General features: G+C 37.5%; 1 protein-coding gene across 2 annotated transcripts in view; it reads right to left on the reverse strand.

Moving 5' to 3' along the window:
• The window catches only part of LOC150083767 (leucine-rich melanocyte differentiation-associated protein), a 92,885-nt gene that overhangs the window by 58,184 nt on the left and 15,603 nt on the right, over nt 1-19,098 (reverse strand). Inside the window, exon 1 of one of the 2 annotated variants that reach the window (XM_090377473.1) lies at nt 18,384-18,668. The exons of the other annotated variant lie outside the window; for it this stretch is intronic. Coding sequence (XP_090233599.1) covers nt 18,384-18,500 — 117 coding nt within the window. The 5' untranslated portion in view covers nt 18,501-18,668. Of the gene's footprint in view, nt 1-18,383; nt 18,669-19,098 lie in introns of those variants that run through there. 2 annotated transcript variants of the gene reach the window in all.

A 19,098-nucleotide genomic window follows, 5' to 3' on the forward strand; every position in this document is an offset into this window, starting at 1 on the left:
TAAACCCCAATCCCTGTGTGTGTGTGTGTGACTCTGGTGACAAGTGCTTATCCCAACAAGCAAAGTTCATGTATATCATTGATACATGAGCTGTCCTAGCAGCCTGTCTGTATTGCTCAAAGAACTTCATATCTGACTGCACAGCTACTTCCAGGATTTTTTTATTTTCCACTATCCTAAGTGTAGTACCACACAATTAGAACATAAATCTGGGATTTTTGCTACCCATATGTAGTACCTTGCATTTGTCAGATGTCATTTGTAGGATGATGTTAAACTTTTCTCAGCCATTTGACCCAATTTTCCTGGATCTTGTTGCATAACTCACTCTGATTACTGTTGTTAACCACCCTGCCAACCTTTGTATAATCTCCAAATATGACATTAAGCCTGATATACCTTTATCAATATCATTAATAAATATTAAAATCATCAATGGGCCCAGCACTGAACCCTGAGGAACTCCACTGATAACATTAGTCCACAAAGAGCAGTGCCCATTGATAACCACTCTGTCTTCCTCTTAACAATCCCTTTATCCATAGCATTGACTTGCCCTTAATGCTACACTGCTCCAGCTTGCACATCAGTATTTTATGTACAACAGTATCAAAAGCCTTCTTCGTATAAGTGGGGTTCCCCAAGGATCAATATTAGGACCATTGTTGTTTTTGGTTTTCATAAATGACATCGATGAAGAGATAGAGGGCGTGATGTCTAAATTTGCCGATGATGTAAAGATTGGTAGAGTAGTTAATGACTGCCATCTAGCAGAGCTTCTTCAGAATGATCTAGATAAACTTCAAAGATGGTCAGAAAAATGGCAGCTATGTTTTAACCCACCAAAGTGTAAGGTATTGCACCTAGGGAACAGTGACCCCAAAATAACTTATACACTTGGCAGAGTTGAACTAAAGCCGGGTATTACATTACGGTCAGATATGAAGTTCTCCAAGCATTGTAGACTGGTTACAAGGAGGCCCCATTGGTGTCCTATCAATAATTTATTGAACAATCGCTAGTAGAGATATGGAAGTGATAATCCCATTATATAAGGCTATTATTAAACCACACTTGGAATACTGTGTTCATATATGGAGGCCACACCTAAAGAAAGAATTGTTCTTCTTGAAAGGGTCCAAAGATGAGTAAACTCGCCTGGTGAGATTGGTAAAAGGACGTCCATATAAGGAAAGACTTCAAATATGTGGGTTGCAGAGCTTGGAAACTAGGCACCTTAGAATAGACTTGATTGAGATGTTAAATGTCTGAGAGGCATAAGCAAAATGAATAAGGATGAAATTTTCAAGGTTATAAATGATTCTAGAACTAGGGGCCATAATTTCAAGTTATGGGGGGGGGTGTTGTTTGGACTGGATTGCAGGAAGTTTTATTTTAGCCAGCTAGTTATAAATTACTGGAATAAGTTACCTACATGGGTGGTAGAGGCTGACACTGGAGAAATTCAAAGGTCAGCTGGATAATTACCTAAGGGAGGAAGGAAATGCATAGGTTGTCCATTTCCTTTTCTCTTATTAATTTTTATTTTTTTTTAAATTTTCTTCTTATTAATTTGTTTTTATTCTTAATATTTTATGCATTTTTCGTTATTATTATTTTTTTTTTTTTTGGCTGGTGCAGCATAAGCCATAGGCTTCCTTGCACCATGTGGCCATTACTAATACATACAAGTATATGATATCAACAAAAGTATTTCTTGGTCACTCCATCATAGCAACCTATCAGATTGGTTAGACGAGACTGCCCCTTAATAAATCCATGCTGACTGCAGTATAATTTCATTCCTGTCCAGGCTGTTTACTTCCTTAACCAGTAACTCTATTATTTTCTCTAGAACAGATGTTAAGCTTCCAGGTCTGTAATTACTCATGTTACCTTTTGAACCCCCTTTATGAGTTGGGGATACATTTGCACATCTCCAGTCCACAGGGATCCCCCCCCCCCCCCGTCTCCCAAATCCAAGAATTCTCTCATAATTATGAGAGAATTTAGCTCCCATTGATAAACTTCTGACATTCCCTTCCATAAAGAATTTCTCATGTGTGAATGTTGATGTGAAATATCTATTCAATTTGTCAGCAACCTGAGCAGGGTCATCAAAAATGAACCCGCTGACATCAAGTGGCTCAATGTGATTCAACCCCTTCCTTCTACAGTTAATATAATCATAGAAGTCTTTACTGCTTTTCTTGGCATTCTTCACCAGACTTCTCATAATCTGCCTTAGCTTACCTAACCTCCTTTGTGATTTGATTATAGACTAATTTATATCTATCATGAGCTTCCGTATCAAGCAAACAAAGCAAGTTAGTGTAGCAACACAATTTTCATAAAAATTCAGAAAAGGGATTCAAAGTCAAGCAGAAAGCCTCCAAGTTTTTTTTTTAATCACCCAATAAAAATTATAAAAAAACTTAGACATGTCATTCTCTGTACCAATTTGATTGCAATGTCATTAGGCACACAAACCCAAGATAATTTATATGCATCCCATGCACTCTGCCACATGTCTCAACAGTTCATCTGATATCTATTTAGTTCTAAGCACTGAACAGTATTTCTTCATTGGTATGAGGGTGGTTCAACAAATAATTGCCCTCACCTACTTCCACATAACACAGAGTCGTGATATTTTTATCTATTTAGTTCTAAGCGCTGAACAGTATTTCTTCATTGGTATGAGGGTGGTTCAACAAATAATCGCCCTCACCTACTTCCACATAACACAGAGTCGTGATATTTTGTGTGTAGCTCTCATACATATCTCTGTACTAAAGGTGTAAAATTTCAGCCTGTGTCTTAATTTGTTTTTCTCTTACAGAGCTGAATGTGTGACGAAGTAGTATCATGGACAAAGTTGAAGCCAGAGCTGTAATCTGTATCTGTTCTTAAAGGGGAAATCTCCTAAAGAAATCCACGAGGAGATGACTGCTGTATATAAGGATGAAGCCCCATCCTATGGCATTGTGAAGCACTGGCATAGACAGTTTAGGTGCGGTCAGACATTGGTAGAATCTGAGCCCATTCCAGGTCGTCCCCATTCAGCCATTGATGACAGCACGATCAGAAAGGTGGAGTTGTTAATTGTGGAATATTCCCGGATATCTGTGCATGAATTGTCCCAGGAGTGTGGGCTCTGTTGAAACAGTCCTTCATGACCAACTCCATTTACGGAAAAGAGGGCAAGATGGATTCCCTGATTATTAGTTTCTAGAAGGCTGATCGACAACAGAAATCACAAGAGTTCTTAGCCCTGTGCCAAAAAATGAGGAAGACTTTTTCTCTCGTCTAATCACTCACAATGAAAGTTGGATATGCCATTTCAACCCTGAAAGTAAAAAGCAGTCCATGGAATGGCAACCTCATGATTCCCTACCCCCTCAAGAAGGCAAGGGTCCAAGCGTCAGCAGGAAAAAAAGCGTCAGCTGACAGTGTTTTTGGACAAGAAAGGCATAATAATGACTGATTACCTGCCGAAAGGTAGAACAAATACAGGTGCCTATTATGTTCAAATTACGGGAAAAAAATCAAAACATGTAGGTGTAGCATGCTGTCCAAAGGTAGTAGTAGTGGCACATTAGCATTAGCATTAGTAGAGGCATTTGATGCAAGAAAGCAAGCTTATGCAGCATCAGCCAAAAAAAAAAAAAAAAAAACCACTTCCACTTCACCCCTCTGTTCGTTCAAAATACCTGTCCAGCTGAGCCTTAAACTTATTTAGGCTATCAACTTCCACCACAAGGGATGGAAGTCTGTTCCACCACCCAACCACCCGCTGGCTAAAGGCAAATTTCCGCACGTCTATCCTACATCTGTCTTTCCTCAATTTGAATTTATGCCCTCTCAGGTGATTTTTCTGAGCTAGAGGAAGAATCCCATCAGCATTGAGCATGCTTAAACCATTCAAGGCTTTATACACCTCTATCAGATCACCTCGCTGGTGCCTAGTCTCCAGACACTGTAATTTGCAAAACTTAAGCCTTTCTTCGTAAGAGAACCCCTTTGTTCCATTCACTAATCTTGTTGCCCTTCTCTGTACTCGTTCCAGCAGCTCTACATCCTTCTTGAAATGAGGCCTCCAGACCTGTATACAGTACTCTAGGTGTGGCCTGACCATCGCCTTATACAATGGAATAATCACCTCCTTATCCCTGCTGGAAAAATTCCTGTATATCATTGACAATACTCCATGAGCTACTCTTGCAGCCCGTCTGCACTGCTCAGAGAACTTCATATCTGCCCGCACAACCACCCCCAAGTCCCTTTCATTCTCTACCACTGTCAGTGTAGTACCACAGAGTTGATACGTTGCTCTGGGGTTGCTGTTTCCCATGTGTAGTACTTTACATTTGTCAATGTTAAACTTCATTTGCCACCTCTCAGCCCATCTGCTCAACCTTTCCAGATCCTGTTGCAGCAGCATAGTGTCAGTAGTGTTCTTGACAACCCTGCCAACCTTTGTATCGTCTGCAAACTTGGACATTAAGCCCGATATACCATCATCAATATCATTTATAAATACAGAAAACAATAATGGACTAAACACTGAGCCCTGAGGGACTCCACTAATAACATCAGTCCACGATGAGCAGTGTCCATTGATTACCACTCTCTGTCTTCTCCCCCTCAACCACCCCTTTATCCATAGCAGCAATTTGCCTCCAATGTCACACTGCTCCAATTTGTGTAGCAGTCTTCCATGTGCAACAGTATCAAAAGCCTTTCTAAGATCCAAGTATATAATATCAAAGTTATTCCCTGCATCCAGTTCTTTTGTGACTGCATCATAGTATCCAATCAAGTTGGTCAGGCAAGACTTCCCCTTAACAAAACCATGCTGTGTCTGAGCTATAACTGAAGTCTTGTCTAAATGATCCTGCAGTGCCTCCATTAATTTTCCTGGAACAGAAGTTAAGCTCACAGGTCTATAATTACTTGTGTCAGCCTTTGATCCTCCTTTGTGAATTGGGGTCACATTTGCACATTTCCAGTCTATGGGTACCTCCCCTGAGTCCAAGGAAGTTCTCATAATTATGGCTAAGGGTTTGCTTACTTCCTTTGCTGTCTCCTTTAATATAACTGGATAGATCCCATCCACCCCGGGTGCCTTTCTTGTGTTTATCTTCAACAGTTTCTCCTCCACTTTACTCCCAGTTATTTCAAGATTCTGTAGCTTACTGCTAGAGTTGAATACACCTCTGGCATTCCCCTCGCTGAATAACTCCTCATGTATGAATGTCAATGCAAAATATTCATTTCGTTTGTTAGCTACCTGAGCAGGATCATCAACACTTGACCCATCAATATCAAGTGGACCAATCTGATTCATCCCCTTCCTTCTAGAGTTTACATAAGTAAAGAACTCTTTGCTGTTTTTCTTTGCATCCCTTGCCAAGGATTTCTCGTAATCTGCCTTCGCCTGCCTAACCTCCTTGGTAACTTGGTTGCATATCAACTTGTATCTATCATAGGCTTCTGTGTCATGTGTTAATTTGTATGTATCCCATGCATTTTTCTTCTCTGCCATATGCCTCATTAATTCATCTGACATCCATTTTGGCCTAAACCTTGAACAATATTTCTTAGTTGGTATGTAAAGCCTAGTAGCTTCCAAGAACATCATCAGTTGGTCCCATTGTATAGAATTTAAATACTGTCTCAGTCCATCGTAGTCGCCTTTACGGAAGCAATAAACGTTCCCTTTACCCCTAATGGTAGTTACCTCTTTCAGTAAATCCCACTTCAGCACACTGTGATCACTGCCACCTAGTGGTTCATTTATCTGCAGATTCTTAATGCATGAAGAATCACTGCTGATAATCAAATCAAGAGTATTACTCCCTCTAGTTGCCTCCCGAACATGCTGATGTAGAAAACAATCATCCAATAAATCCACAAAAGCCCTGCTAGTGTGTGAGTAACCAGCCCCCAAATTCCATTCAATATCTGGGAAATTAAAATCTCCCATTATAAGACACTCTGATTTACTGGCCCACTCTATTTCCCTGTACAGTTCCTTATTATACTCATCAGAGTCATTAGGCCTATAGCACACTCCTACTCTCAATTTTGATCTCCCAATGTTTATGTCACACCAAACTGACTCCACACTGCACTGTCCAGCGATGTCGACTGGCTTCACTTCCTTGGTTTTTATGTGTTTCTTAACTAATAGCATAACCCCCTCCCTTCCTATCCTTTCTGTAGATGTTGTACTCCCCAAATTGCAGTTCTGCATCCCTTATATCTGTGTGACACCACGTCTCTGATATCCCAACAATATCTGCCTTCGATGTTTTGAGCAATACCTCAAATTCATCAAATTTATTTACTAAACTCCTAGCAATGGTGTACACTCAAGTATACCTGCACCTGTTCCTGCACATGATGCAAGAAAGCAAGTGTAGGAGCTTATGCAGCATCAGACAAAAAAAAAAAAAAAAAAATCACACCATTCCCTCCAAATGCCTATCCAGTTCCTCCTTAAATTTATTTAACCTATCAACTTCCACAACGACAGATGGAAGTTTGTTCCAGCAATTAACCACCCGCTGGCTAAAGGCAAATTTCCGCACATCTATTCTACATCTGTCCTTTCTTAATTTAAACTTATGTCCCCGTAGGTTGGTAATCTGAACAAGTGGAAGGATCCCATCAGAATTCAGCTTGCTCAACCCATTCAAGGCCTTATAGACCTCAATCAGATCACCGCGCAGGTGCCTAGTCTCCAGCCACTGCAATTTGCAGAACTTAAGCCTCTCTTGGTAAGAGAATCCCTTCATTCCCCTCACCAATCGTGTTGCTCTTCTCTGTACACGCTCAAGCAAATCTACATCCTTCCTAAAATGAGGCCTCCAGACCTGTACGCAGTACTCAAGGCGTGGCCTGACTATTGCCTTATACAGAGGGACAATTACCTCCTTTTCCCTGCTAGCAAAATTCCTATATATCATTGACAAAACCCCATGACCCGCCCTAGCAGCCTGTCTGCACTGCTCAGAAAACTTCATATCTGACTGCACAATTACTCCCAGGTCTTTTTCATTTTCTACCACCTAAAGTGTAGTACCACACAGTTGGTACGTTTCTCTGGGGTTACTTCTACCCATATGCAGTACTTTGCATTTGTCAAGGTTGAACTTCAGTTGCCACTTCTTAGCCCATCTGCCCAAATTATCTAGATCCTGTTGCAGTAGCACACTGCCATTACTGTCATTAACAACCCTGCCAACCTTTGTGTCATCTGCAAACTTCGACATTAAGCCTGATATACCTTCATCAATATCATTGATAAATACACAAAACAACAGTGGACCCAACACCGAACCCTGTGGGACTCCACTAATAACATTAGTCCACGAAGAGCAGCACCCATTGATTACCACCCTCTGTCTTCTCCCACTTAACCATCCTTTTATCCATTGTAGCAACTTACCCTTAATACCATTCTGCTCCAATTTGTACAGTAGTCTTCCATGCGCAACAGTGTCAAAAGCTTTCCTGAAATCCAAGTATATGATATCAAAATTATTTTTTGCATCCAGTTCCTTTGCGACCACATCATAATAACCAATCAAATTTGTCAGACAAGACTTTCCCTTAACAAACCCATGCTGTGTTTGAATTATTGCTGCAGTCTTGTCTAGATGATCCTGCAATGCATCTTTAACCAGCGACTCCATTATTTTACCCAGAACAGAAGTTAAACTAACTGGTCTGTAATTACTCGTGTCACCCTTCGATCCACCTTTGTGAATTGGGGACACATTTGCACATCTCCAGTCCGTGGGAACCTCCCCTGAGTCCAAGGATGCTCTCATAATTATGGCTAAGGGTTTGCTTAGTTGCTTTGCCGCCTCCTTTAAAATAACTGGATAGATCCCATCCACCCCAGGTGCCTTTCTTATGTTTAACTTCAACAATTTCTCCTCCACTTTGCTCTCAGTTATTACAAAATCATTAAGCACACTGCTACAATTTGATAACCTTCTTCCATTTTCAAATTGTAATAATTCCTCACGTGTGAATGTAGATGCAAAATACTCATTCAGTTTGTTTGCTATCTGAGCAGGATCATCAACAGTCGAACCATCGATGTCAAGTAGACCAATCATATTCATCCCCTTCCTTTTAGAGTTTATATAAGTAAAGAAATCCTTGCTGTTTTTCTTAGCATCTTTTGCCAAAGATTTCTCATAATCCGCCTTCGCCTGCCGAACCTCCTTTGTGACCTGATTACAGACTAGCTTATATCTGCCACAGGCTTCTGCGTCACCTGATAATTTATATGCATCCCATGCATTTTTCTTCTCTGTCACGAGTCTCATTAGTTCATTTGATAACCATTTAGGCCTAAACCTTGAACCATATTTCTTAATCGGTATATAAAGTCTAGTAGCTTCCACGATTAATTCTTTGAATGCTTCCCACTTAGAATTTACTGTTTGTAACATCGTCAGTTGATCCCACTGTACAGAATTTAAAAACTGTCTGAGACCACTGTGGTGTGAGAATGCTTCAAGACAATGCCCCAGTTCACACTTCTGAAATTGCAACAACACAACGGCCACTTGTGAATATGAAATACTGCCCCATCCAGCCTACTCACCCAATCTTGCACCATCAGACTTCTTGTTTCCTTCTCTCAGATCATTTCTTCATAGGACCCACTTCCCTGACAATGACACACTCATTTCTGCAACAGAGTCATGGTTCAAAGACCAACCTCACCACTTCTACAAAAACAGTATCCATAGCCTCATCCATCAGTGGGAAAAATGTGTAAATCTGCATGGTGGCTATGTAGAGAAGCACTAAAACCTGTGCCAAGAATCAACAGGCTAGCACCTCTGCAGCTAGGTCAGTGGCGATTCTTTATTGAACCACCCTCATGTGCAAAGACTAGTGGCTTCTTTGATTACTTCCCCTGAATGCATCCATTTAGATTTTGCTGTTGGTAACAACATCAGTTGGTCACACTGCATAGAATTTAAAAACTGTCTAAGATTACTGTAGTCTCCCTTACAAATGCAAAAGCCTTTCCCTTTACTCTTGAGATTAGTTGTCTTAAATTCACATTAGTACACTGTGATTGCCACCACCCAGTGGGTCTTTTACCCATAGATCCTTAATTCATGTAGAATCAATGCTGATAACCAAATAAAGAGTATTGTTTCCTCTTGTTGCCTCTTTAACATGCTGCTGTAAAAAGTAGTCATCCAAGAAGTAGTAGTAGGAAGAGTCACGCTAGATTTAAACTTAGTCTTATGCATTACTCTATACACGTGGTTATACACAAGCGATAATCATTATAAAAACATACAAATAGATGAACCTGCATCAAAAGGAGGAAGATTTGTACAAATTCAGATAATAAAATTGTATTCACTGTTACTGAACGTTTTGATAAAAATAAAAAAAAAGTATACTAATAAAGCAAACAAAGCAAGTTAGTGCAGCAAAGCAACACAATTTTCATAAAAATTCAGAAAAGGGATTCAAAGTCAAGCAGAAAGCCTCCAAGTTTTTTTTTTTTAATCGCCCAATAAAAATTATAAAAAAACTTAGACATGTCATTTTCTGTACCAATTTGATTGCAATGTCATTAGGCACATAAACCCAAGATATTTAGATTCATGACAAAAAAGTACCAGCTATACCTAAATTAATCCCAATATTAAAACAGAAAATAAATTATAATTGGCAAAAAGAAAACTCTAAGAAAAATGCTTTATAACTTGATTTGTTGGAAGAAATCTCAAAATAAAGTTTTAATGGAATGAAATGACATCATACTTTCTTATTCATTTGAATTAATATGAATTAATTTCTTATTCATTTCTGGGAAATGAATAAGAAATGAAAGTATTACTATTGTTTACATTGATGAAACTTATAACAACTGTAATTTGACAAGTGGAAAATCTAATTCAGGAGAAACAATTACCAGTCATTCCAATGATGATGATAATGACTATTAAAAAAGTTTGTCACTAATAATATCAAATATATTTTCAGTGGGCAAGTACTACTGAAGTTCCTAATTTTACTTTTCATATATTTTTAAATATTATCTACTGGTAAAATACATAGAACAAAAATGGTATTTTATAAGTATTCACTAAGAGTTGTATTTTTAAAATATTTTTTATTATTAAACAAAGCTTATGCTTCATAAAACCTGTAATTTGTTGAAGTGTAAAATCCATTTTCTAATTCTCCAAAATTTTATTAGTTATCTTTAAATTCAAGTCACCAGCAAAAAAAGGTATTTTACTTCTCCCACAAGTCCACTTGAGCTTGGAATTTCCTAAACTGCCAGATTTAACTTATTCCAGTATTAATAATAAAAAATAAAAAAAACTGGCTAAAGGAATTAATGTGATGAACCCAAAAGTTGAACTTACTTTCTCATTTCAGATAATGAAAACTGCTCAGTGCAGAGAGGTTCAGTATGCCAACTAGTGTGGATTAGCTATAGATATTGCATTTTAGTGTTATATAATGTTCAAAATGCTGCCACTTATTTCTGTGGGTAACCTTTGTTGCCTTACAAATATTTTCAGAATTTCCCCTTTATGTAAGTGGCAGCATTGATGATGTGATAAAAAAAGGTTTACTTTGTCTCCATTTTGTGCTTAATTTCCATTTCATTTACACACTTTTCAGCAGTTAAAAATTAATCAAACTTCCAGAAATAAAAATCCATTTTGTATATGTAGTGACTGGTATTTCCTTTCCTAATTTTGAAGTACTACAAATCTCACATCTTTAGTTTAAATGCTCATTGCTTTTAAAAAGGAATTGCTTTTTTGAAAAGGAATACATGTTCATATAATATAAATAATAAATTATTTCATATGTAACTATCTATAAAAAGTTTAAAAATTAAATGAATATATATAAAAAATATATAGGGATAAATTAAAAATACTTTAAACTGTCCGTATATAGAGGAAATGCTTGACTACAGACCTATAGCTGGACAATAGCCTCTTAAATGCATTTAGATTCTCATATGGATAATTTACCAAAAATCAACTAAATCCTAAAATTTGGCTACTGTTTTGCCAAACTTTTCAAGTATGGAGACCTCGACTGAAAAAAGACATTGATCTTGAAAGGGTCCAAAGACAGGCAGCTTGAATGGTGAGACTGGCAGGACAACTATATGAGGAAAGACTCCAATTATGTAGCTTTGCAACCAGGTACTTCATTGGTGACCTGATTATGGTTTATGAGGCTCTGAGAGGGATTAGTAAAATGAATAATGGTGAAATTCTCACTATTATAAAGAATTCCAGAACTAAGGGTCATAAATTAAAATTACAGGGATTTAGATTAGATTGTAGGAAGTTTTCTTTTAGCCAGTGAGTCGTTGATTGCTAGAACAAGTTGCCCTCGCAGGTAGTTGAGGCTGACAGTTTGAATAAATTCAAAAGTCAACTGGATAGTTGCCTGTGTGAGGAGGGAAGCATATAATTTGTATTTTCTAATCTATTTGGGGTTTTTTTTTTTTTTTTTTCCAGTCCAGTGCCTGTGGCTTCCTTGCACTGTATGGTGAATACTGTTACTATTACTAACTCTTGATATCTACAAAATCTTCTAGTACCCTATTAAAGTATAGTTAAATAAATTAGCCCCACTAAATGTTTAAACTGTACAATATTGTTTCTCTTTCATTTATTAAAAGCTTTAAAATAAAATTTAAATTTTCTCAACCTTTTTACCACTGGCAAACACATTATTGGGTTGCCAGAGAACATGTACATTTCATGAGAGAGAGAGAGAGAGCATTATGGTGCTCATTTGCCATGCGAAAGCTGCCTTATCTAAACAAAATGGGGGATCTGCAAGACCAACTTGTGTATAATCATATGAATTTATCTTGGAGGTAGAGGATACCCTCCATTTCCTCAATGTGTTGTTAGTAGGAATGACCAGGGTAAGGAATCTATGTGTCAGGCACAATACACATATTACAGTATGGCACCAAACAACTCATAAAAATAGTGTAATTAGGACCCTCTTGGATAGGTCTTGGTCCCACTGCAGCATCTCCATTGGAAGAAATTGGTCATATTACAGCAGATCTTCAAAAACATTGCTATCCTCAGAAGATTTTGGACAGGTATATTTAGTAAGAGGAACACAGGCAGAGAGAGAGCCGTTCACACTCATTGCCACCACATATATTCCTTACTATCTGGGCTTAACAGGCCAGATTTTGAGGATATTACAGCCCTGACAGACACAGTGTGAGCTGCCAGGGCAGAGGCTGCACGCAGTTATGTCAAGGGCAAAAGATGCTGTACTTATTGAGCATACAAATGGAACTGTATACAAGATCAAATATCTGAATTATGGGGAATGTTATATAGTGGAGTCAGTGCACAGGTTCAAAGCTCGTATGAGGGAGCATAAGCAATAGAATCTGCTGATTATGGGAAAGGTGCTGTGGCTGAACACTTTTTGGAGGAAGTTCGTCAAATTTCTCCAGGAAACGCAATTTTGTTGATCATATATCCATAGGCTCTCGAGCCATTTGCAGTGATAATACATAGCTACTAGCATCAGGAATGGCTTGAAAGCTTATGAATTTATTCTTTGGAATGTAACACTATCAATAGAGATAGGAGAGTCCATATTCATCTCCTCTTTGAGATTGGAATACTTGGACGCTTAGCACTTTCTCGGGCCATTTCTGGTCTCCATGTGCATGTGGAGGGTAATTCCCATGCTGGATCATCCTGGTATTATTTAAGAACACCACCTTGGCTGTAAAGTTTTGCTGCTGACAAAGGAGGCAGTCATCTTTGAAAGCTTCAGTTTCGTTTTATTGCTTTTAATTCTGTAATATTCATATATTTCAATTTTATCTATTTATTATTTTATCACTTAACTCCATACCTTAAATATTTTTTATATTAAACATACTGTTATTGTGTTTAATTTAATTTTCTTATTGTCTCTGTCACATGTACAGGGCTTCTGTAGCCAGGTGGGCAGGAGCAGCAGTGAGTAGCACATGCTTCTTGATTAGACCGGGGTTCGAGCCCGTGAGCCACCAAATACGGAGGATGCGGAAAGGTCAGGGAATGACCACTGCATATCCCCAGAGCAATATAGCCTTAGTTGCTAATGCTCCTAAAAACCAAATAACAACAACAACATGTACAGGCTCAAGAACAGAGCCCAGAAGTGCTGTATAAAATAAAAGGGTTACTGAGTGACCTGGACTTTATATTGTTTTTAAGAATCCAATACTGTATAACAACGTTTTCAGCAGGCCACAGCAAATGGTGTTCTCATTTGTTGCAATGTGAGTATACAAGTGGATGCCAAGCACCACCTATGAAAAAAAGGCACAGCAGTTGACCATGAACCATTCCCTAGTTGTCTGCCAAGTCAGATTCCCATTCACTTTGCAGCGAGACAGGGTTTCATTACCTTGTGTTTTTGCAGTTTTCAGAAAAATTACAGAAAAAAAAAATTCGACAAAGAGTCAACCTCAAATTTTCAACAAAACTAAAGAACACACCAACTGAAAACCTTCAAGAATGTCAAAATCAAAAATTTGAAGTTCAGACATGGCTGCATGAAAAAATTTGTGAACAGAGACCTGAATTGTGGAAGGATAGTTGGATGCCCCATCAAGGCGATGCTCCAGCACACAAAGATGCAGCCTAACCACTGCCTTGTACAATGGAATAATCACCTCCTTAACCTGCTAGCAAAGAACCTATACAGGGTGTTTCAAAAGTGATGGTCAATAATTTAAAGGTGAACTGTACAGACTACAATATGCAAAAAAAAGCCTAGTAGACATGGGTCCTTAAGTGAATCATTTTCGAGATATTGCACATTTCTAGTTGGGATCCACCACTGACTTGTTTGTTTAGGTTAGGTTATGCTCATTCTTTCCGTTTCCCCTCTCTCAATGCTCTGAGACGTAGCAGGCATACTAGTACTTGTCAAAGAATAGTCAACATGGAAAGAGGTTACAGCAAAAAAAAGCGTATGTGGACATTATTATTATTATCAGCCATATGGTGAAAGGAAGCCTGAGGCTTATGCTGCACCAGTCAAAAAAAGACATTCCTGAGAGAGAGAGAAGTAGAAAGGAATCACCAAGGAAGAGAAGAATAATGATATCCCGCTCAGGTCCCTGGGTGTGCCAAGCCCATACTCACCAGATGTGAGCCCCTGGGGATAACATGCACTTCATGTATGGTAAAGCCAACGGCAGTGCACTTGAGGCTGCACGTTTATACCAAGAAGCATTTCCCTGCCAAAGGCAGCCCAACAGGCACACATTGATCAGGGTACATCAATGCCTTAGAGAACATGGGCGCTTTGCACATTGAGTACGAGCAGGTAGGCCCAGAAGCATAAGACCTGATGTTGAGGAAAGGGTGTTAGACAGAACATCCTGTAACATCTGCAAAATCCTGTGGTGTTGAAACTAAAAATTAAAAATGTATTATCTTATATTTAATAAAACCACCCTTAGCAAAGGATTCACAGCTTTTTGCTAAACTAGTGCTTCCATAGTCAGTGGTGGATCTTAACAGAAAATGTGTATTATCTCAAAAACAGTTCATTTGTGGACAATGTTCACTGGGACTTGTTTGCTTATTTTAGTTTGTACTTTTTATCTTTATATTATTACCCATCATTTTTGAAACACCCTGTATATCACTGACAAAACCCTATGAGCTGTTCAGATAGCCTATCCACACTGCTCCAAAAATTTCATATCTAACTGCACAATTACCTTCAAGTCTTTTTCATTTTCCAACTACCTTAAGTGTAGTTGGAAAATGAAAAAGACTTGAAGGTAATTGTGCTAAAAGTACTACATAGTTGATATGCTAATCTGGGATTACTGCTACCCATATGCAGTATGGGTAGCAGTAATCTTGCTTTTGTCAATATTAAACCCAACTGCCTAATTGTTCTAGATCTCGTTGCAGTAGCATACCTTGATTACTTTCATTAATCACCCTGCCAACCTTTGTAGCATCTGTAAATATAGACATTAAGCCTGATATACATTTATCAATATGATTAATAAATACAGAAAACAAAAAAACAACCAAAGCACTGCACCCTTGGGAATTCCACTAATAACATTGGTGCATTAAGAAAAGTGTTCATTAATAACTGCTCTGTTTTCTCCCACTCAACTATCCCTTTATCCATAACAGTAACTTGCCTGTTACACTGCTCCAATTTGTATGGTAGTCTTTTAGCATTAGCATAGGCATATGATTCAAGAAAGCAAGCTGATATAGCATGAGCCAAAAAAAAAAAAAAAACCACCCCTCCCATTCATTTCACCCATCCATTCACACACTCCAAATATTGCTCTAGTTCTGCCTTGAACTTATTTAAGTTGTTGACCTCCACTAAAATGGAAGTTTGTTCCAACTCTCTCTCTCTCTCTCCAGGGCATACTGGATGATAACAAAGAACTTACTTCTCATCCTCTGTACCTAACTTCTGGATTAGTTTCTAAAACAAATTTAAAAAGTTACTGGGCTCTTAAATTAACCCTTTTGGTCAGGTCCATTGCTTGTATGCCAGAATGGCTTGGTTATTGTCTTGTTTAGTTATAGTCTTGTCAGTGATATACAGGAATTTTGCTACCAGTGATAAGGAGGTGATTATTCCCTAGTATTGAGCAACCTTGAGCACTGCATACAGGTCTGGAGGTCTCATTTTAGGAAGGATGTAGAGGTGTTGGAACCAGTACAGAGAAGGGCAAATTGCAGCATCTGGAAACTAGGCACCTGCAAGGTGATCTTGATTGAGGTGTACAGGGCCTTAAATGGTTTGAGCAGGCTCAATGCTGATGGGATTCTTCTTCTTGCTCAGATTACAAACCTGAGGAGACAAACTCAAACTGAGGAAAGACAGTTGTAGCATAGATGAACAGAAATTTGCCTTTAGCTAGCGGGTAGTTGATTGATGGAACAAACTTTCATCTGTCATTCTGGAATAGCTTAAATAAATTCAAGGAAGAAGTGGATACACTTTTGGAGTGAACATATGGGTGAAATGAGAAGGTTTTTTTTTTTTTTTTTCCTGGCTGATGCTGTATAAGCTTGCTTTCTTGCATCATAAAAAAAAAAAAAAAAAAAGGTAAACTGCAGCCATTATCAACCCACTGCAGGATGGAAGCCTCCTCAACAATTCATGTTGAGGGAAATGGACCATAATCTGCCAAGCTGGTCCAGTGCACGTTGGCAGATCGACCGTATTTAGTAGTCAGGGGCTTGAACCTCTGTGTCGTAACACCCAATTGTAAAAAAAAAAAAACTGTCACTTCTGGCCATAAAATAGTGTATGTTTCTTGACGCTTGTTTAATATGACTTGTTCACATTTTTGTCATTTCTTTTTTTTTGTGAAGTTGCAAAATAGTGACTATTATGTTTACTTATGAAGAAAACTGCCATAACTTCAGTGTGAAAAGAAATATATATCTGTTATGGCCCACCTGCTATGTGGCATGTTCATATGACACAAAGGCCATTGAGAGCTACAAGTAACAGGTGGGACATAACAGATATTTATTTCTTTTCACACTGAAGTTATGGCAGTTTTCTTCATAAGTAAACAGTCACTATTTATGTTGCACATGCAACTTCACAAAAAAAAAAAATGTAATAATATGTGGAGAAAGTTTTTTAAGATGGCCTTTCACTGGACTAACAACACTACTATTTTAAAAATATTTCAATGTAAAGTTTATTATTATTAGCCATATAGTGCAAGGAAGCCTGAAGCTTATGCTGCACCAGCAAAAAAAAAAAAAAAAAAAATTGAGTTACCTGAGAGAGAGAAGAATGATGATATCCATCTCAGGACCCTGGGTGTGCCAAGCCCATACTCACTACAGTGTGAGCCCCTGGGTTTATATGAACAGTAAAAGTTTATATGAATAAAAATATGAATTACAAATTTTAATAAAATTTTCATTGTTACAAGGTATTTTTCTTATCATTTCAAAATATCATGCTTTATTATTTTTTCATTACTGTATTTTTCAGAACTATCACATAGTTACCCTATGGAATAAAAAGGTTGGAATCTTCAGCAGATCAATCCAGTTATCCATTAAAAAGTTTCAAATAACTGCAAGGTTAAATCACAGATTCCACATACTTGAAATATCCATAAGATACACCGCAAAATCGGAAGTGTACCATCTCAGAGTTGAAATGAACATACTGTGAACTGAAATGCAGGTCTCGTGGCACACCAACCAGCAGAGGGCGAGACCTGACTATCAGATCTCATGGTGGTTAATGTTTTAATTATTGCACTATTATTGCCTGTGTGTCAGGCTATTTCATGATATGCTTTAACATATTTTCATCCTTTTATGTGAGTTCTTGGTTTCACACCAATCTAATTTAATTATATTGCAAAATACATTAACAGTACGAAATTAAATTAATAAAGAAAAATTTTTACAAGACTGACTGCCACATTTTGGCCTCAACTGCCCTTGTGCCCTTAAACGCCAATACAAGACTGACATATTGTGCTGTTGTAAACTGTTCCTGGCCAAGGTTAACATATTTTATTAATTTACTTTTTTTCGTTGTTTTCTGATTTTTAAAAATTAATATTGCAAATAATTCCTAATTGTGCTGCCATTATGCATAGGAGTTAAGAAGAAGATATTAGATCAAGTGACCCACACACGAGTTCACGCTGACAGCGTTAATATTAAAAATGTTCGCACATGAATATATTTAATGTCTTATCAAAAGGTTCAAAAAATGATATTGAAAGTTAGAATTTCTTTTTTTCATGCGAGAATTAGAATACCTTATAAAAATTCAATATATAATAATATAAAAGTATGGTTGCACTTAAAAATAAGAGTCAAACATAAAACAATGCATTTTACATGTGAAAACACAAGCCAATCTGTAGACACTGGAAAATTTTTTTTTTTTTTTGAGATTTCTATTTCATTAAAAATTGTACGAAAATATATTAATGTTCAAATCACTTATCATCTAACTGAAACTTCCTATCTTACAACATCAATGCTTGTAAATGTTAGCACAATATCATGAATTAATTACCTATCCTTACTTAGATATCTTATATGTGAACCAACTTTTCAAAAAGCCGTAGAGACCTCACACTACGCAACCTATACATCCCAATGAAAGAGAAAGCAAGGGTCTTAGATGTGCAGATCGGCTTATTAATCTGTATATGTTCAAAATGCTTATCGGTGAGTGGAGATGGTTGACACACCATCTCCCCTCACCGATAACATAAATTACTTTCAATTGTGAAATATAATATCATTTAGAGTTTAACACTAAAAACCTACTTGACTATCCTGCCAAACAACGCCATCATTTGTAGTTCTCATACTTTGTTGAGGGTGTATCACACTGTTAGTTTTCATTGTTTTTTGATTTTTCTCGTAACGGACTGAGATGCTCATATTTAATCACTAGACGGCGCGTAAGTACATATCTCCTAGTTACTGAAAACGGACAGTTCTCACATACTTAAAAAGATTTTTTTTCAATCTGCACAATATTTGAAACTAATCCCCCTCTTCAAATGCGACTATGATTGCCACCAGCAATTGGTTGATGGGAAACAAATGATCACTCTGTTTATCGCAATCACTGCTCATGTGACCTACACTTCCAGTTTGAAAAAGTCATTCTGACGTCATTTCCGTAAAAACTGCAGGCAAGGTCGATGTAGAGGTTGTTACCCTTTTTTGGATCAGTTCGAGTTCTGTGCAAGGAAGAACACGATATATTTCTATATATATTTGTTATAATATATTCCTGTAATTATTATATTCTACATCACATGTGATTACTCACTATTTGATAATCTATTTGTGAACCTTTGGAGCTTGTTGCCATAATGAACTATTGTGCTGTATTCAATATCAACTTTATGAGCTGTTGAAGTATTTAACAATAATTATCCTGCTAGAAGGATTATATTATTTCAAGGCATCTCATTTTCATAAATTCCTTTTAATTGCTTTACATTAATTAAATGTTATGATTGAAATATTT

The sequence above is a fragment of the Mastigoproctus giganteus genome, chromosome 7 (assembly GCF_048544385.1).
Source record: "Mastigoproctus giganteus isolate SK-2022 chromosome 7, ASM4854438v1, whole genome shotgun sequence".
Taxonomy (NCBI): Eukaryota; Metazoa; Arthropoda; class Arachnida; order Uropygi; family Thelyphonidae; genus Mastigoproctus; species Mastigoproctus giganteus.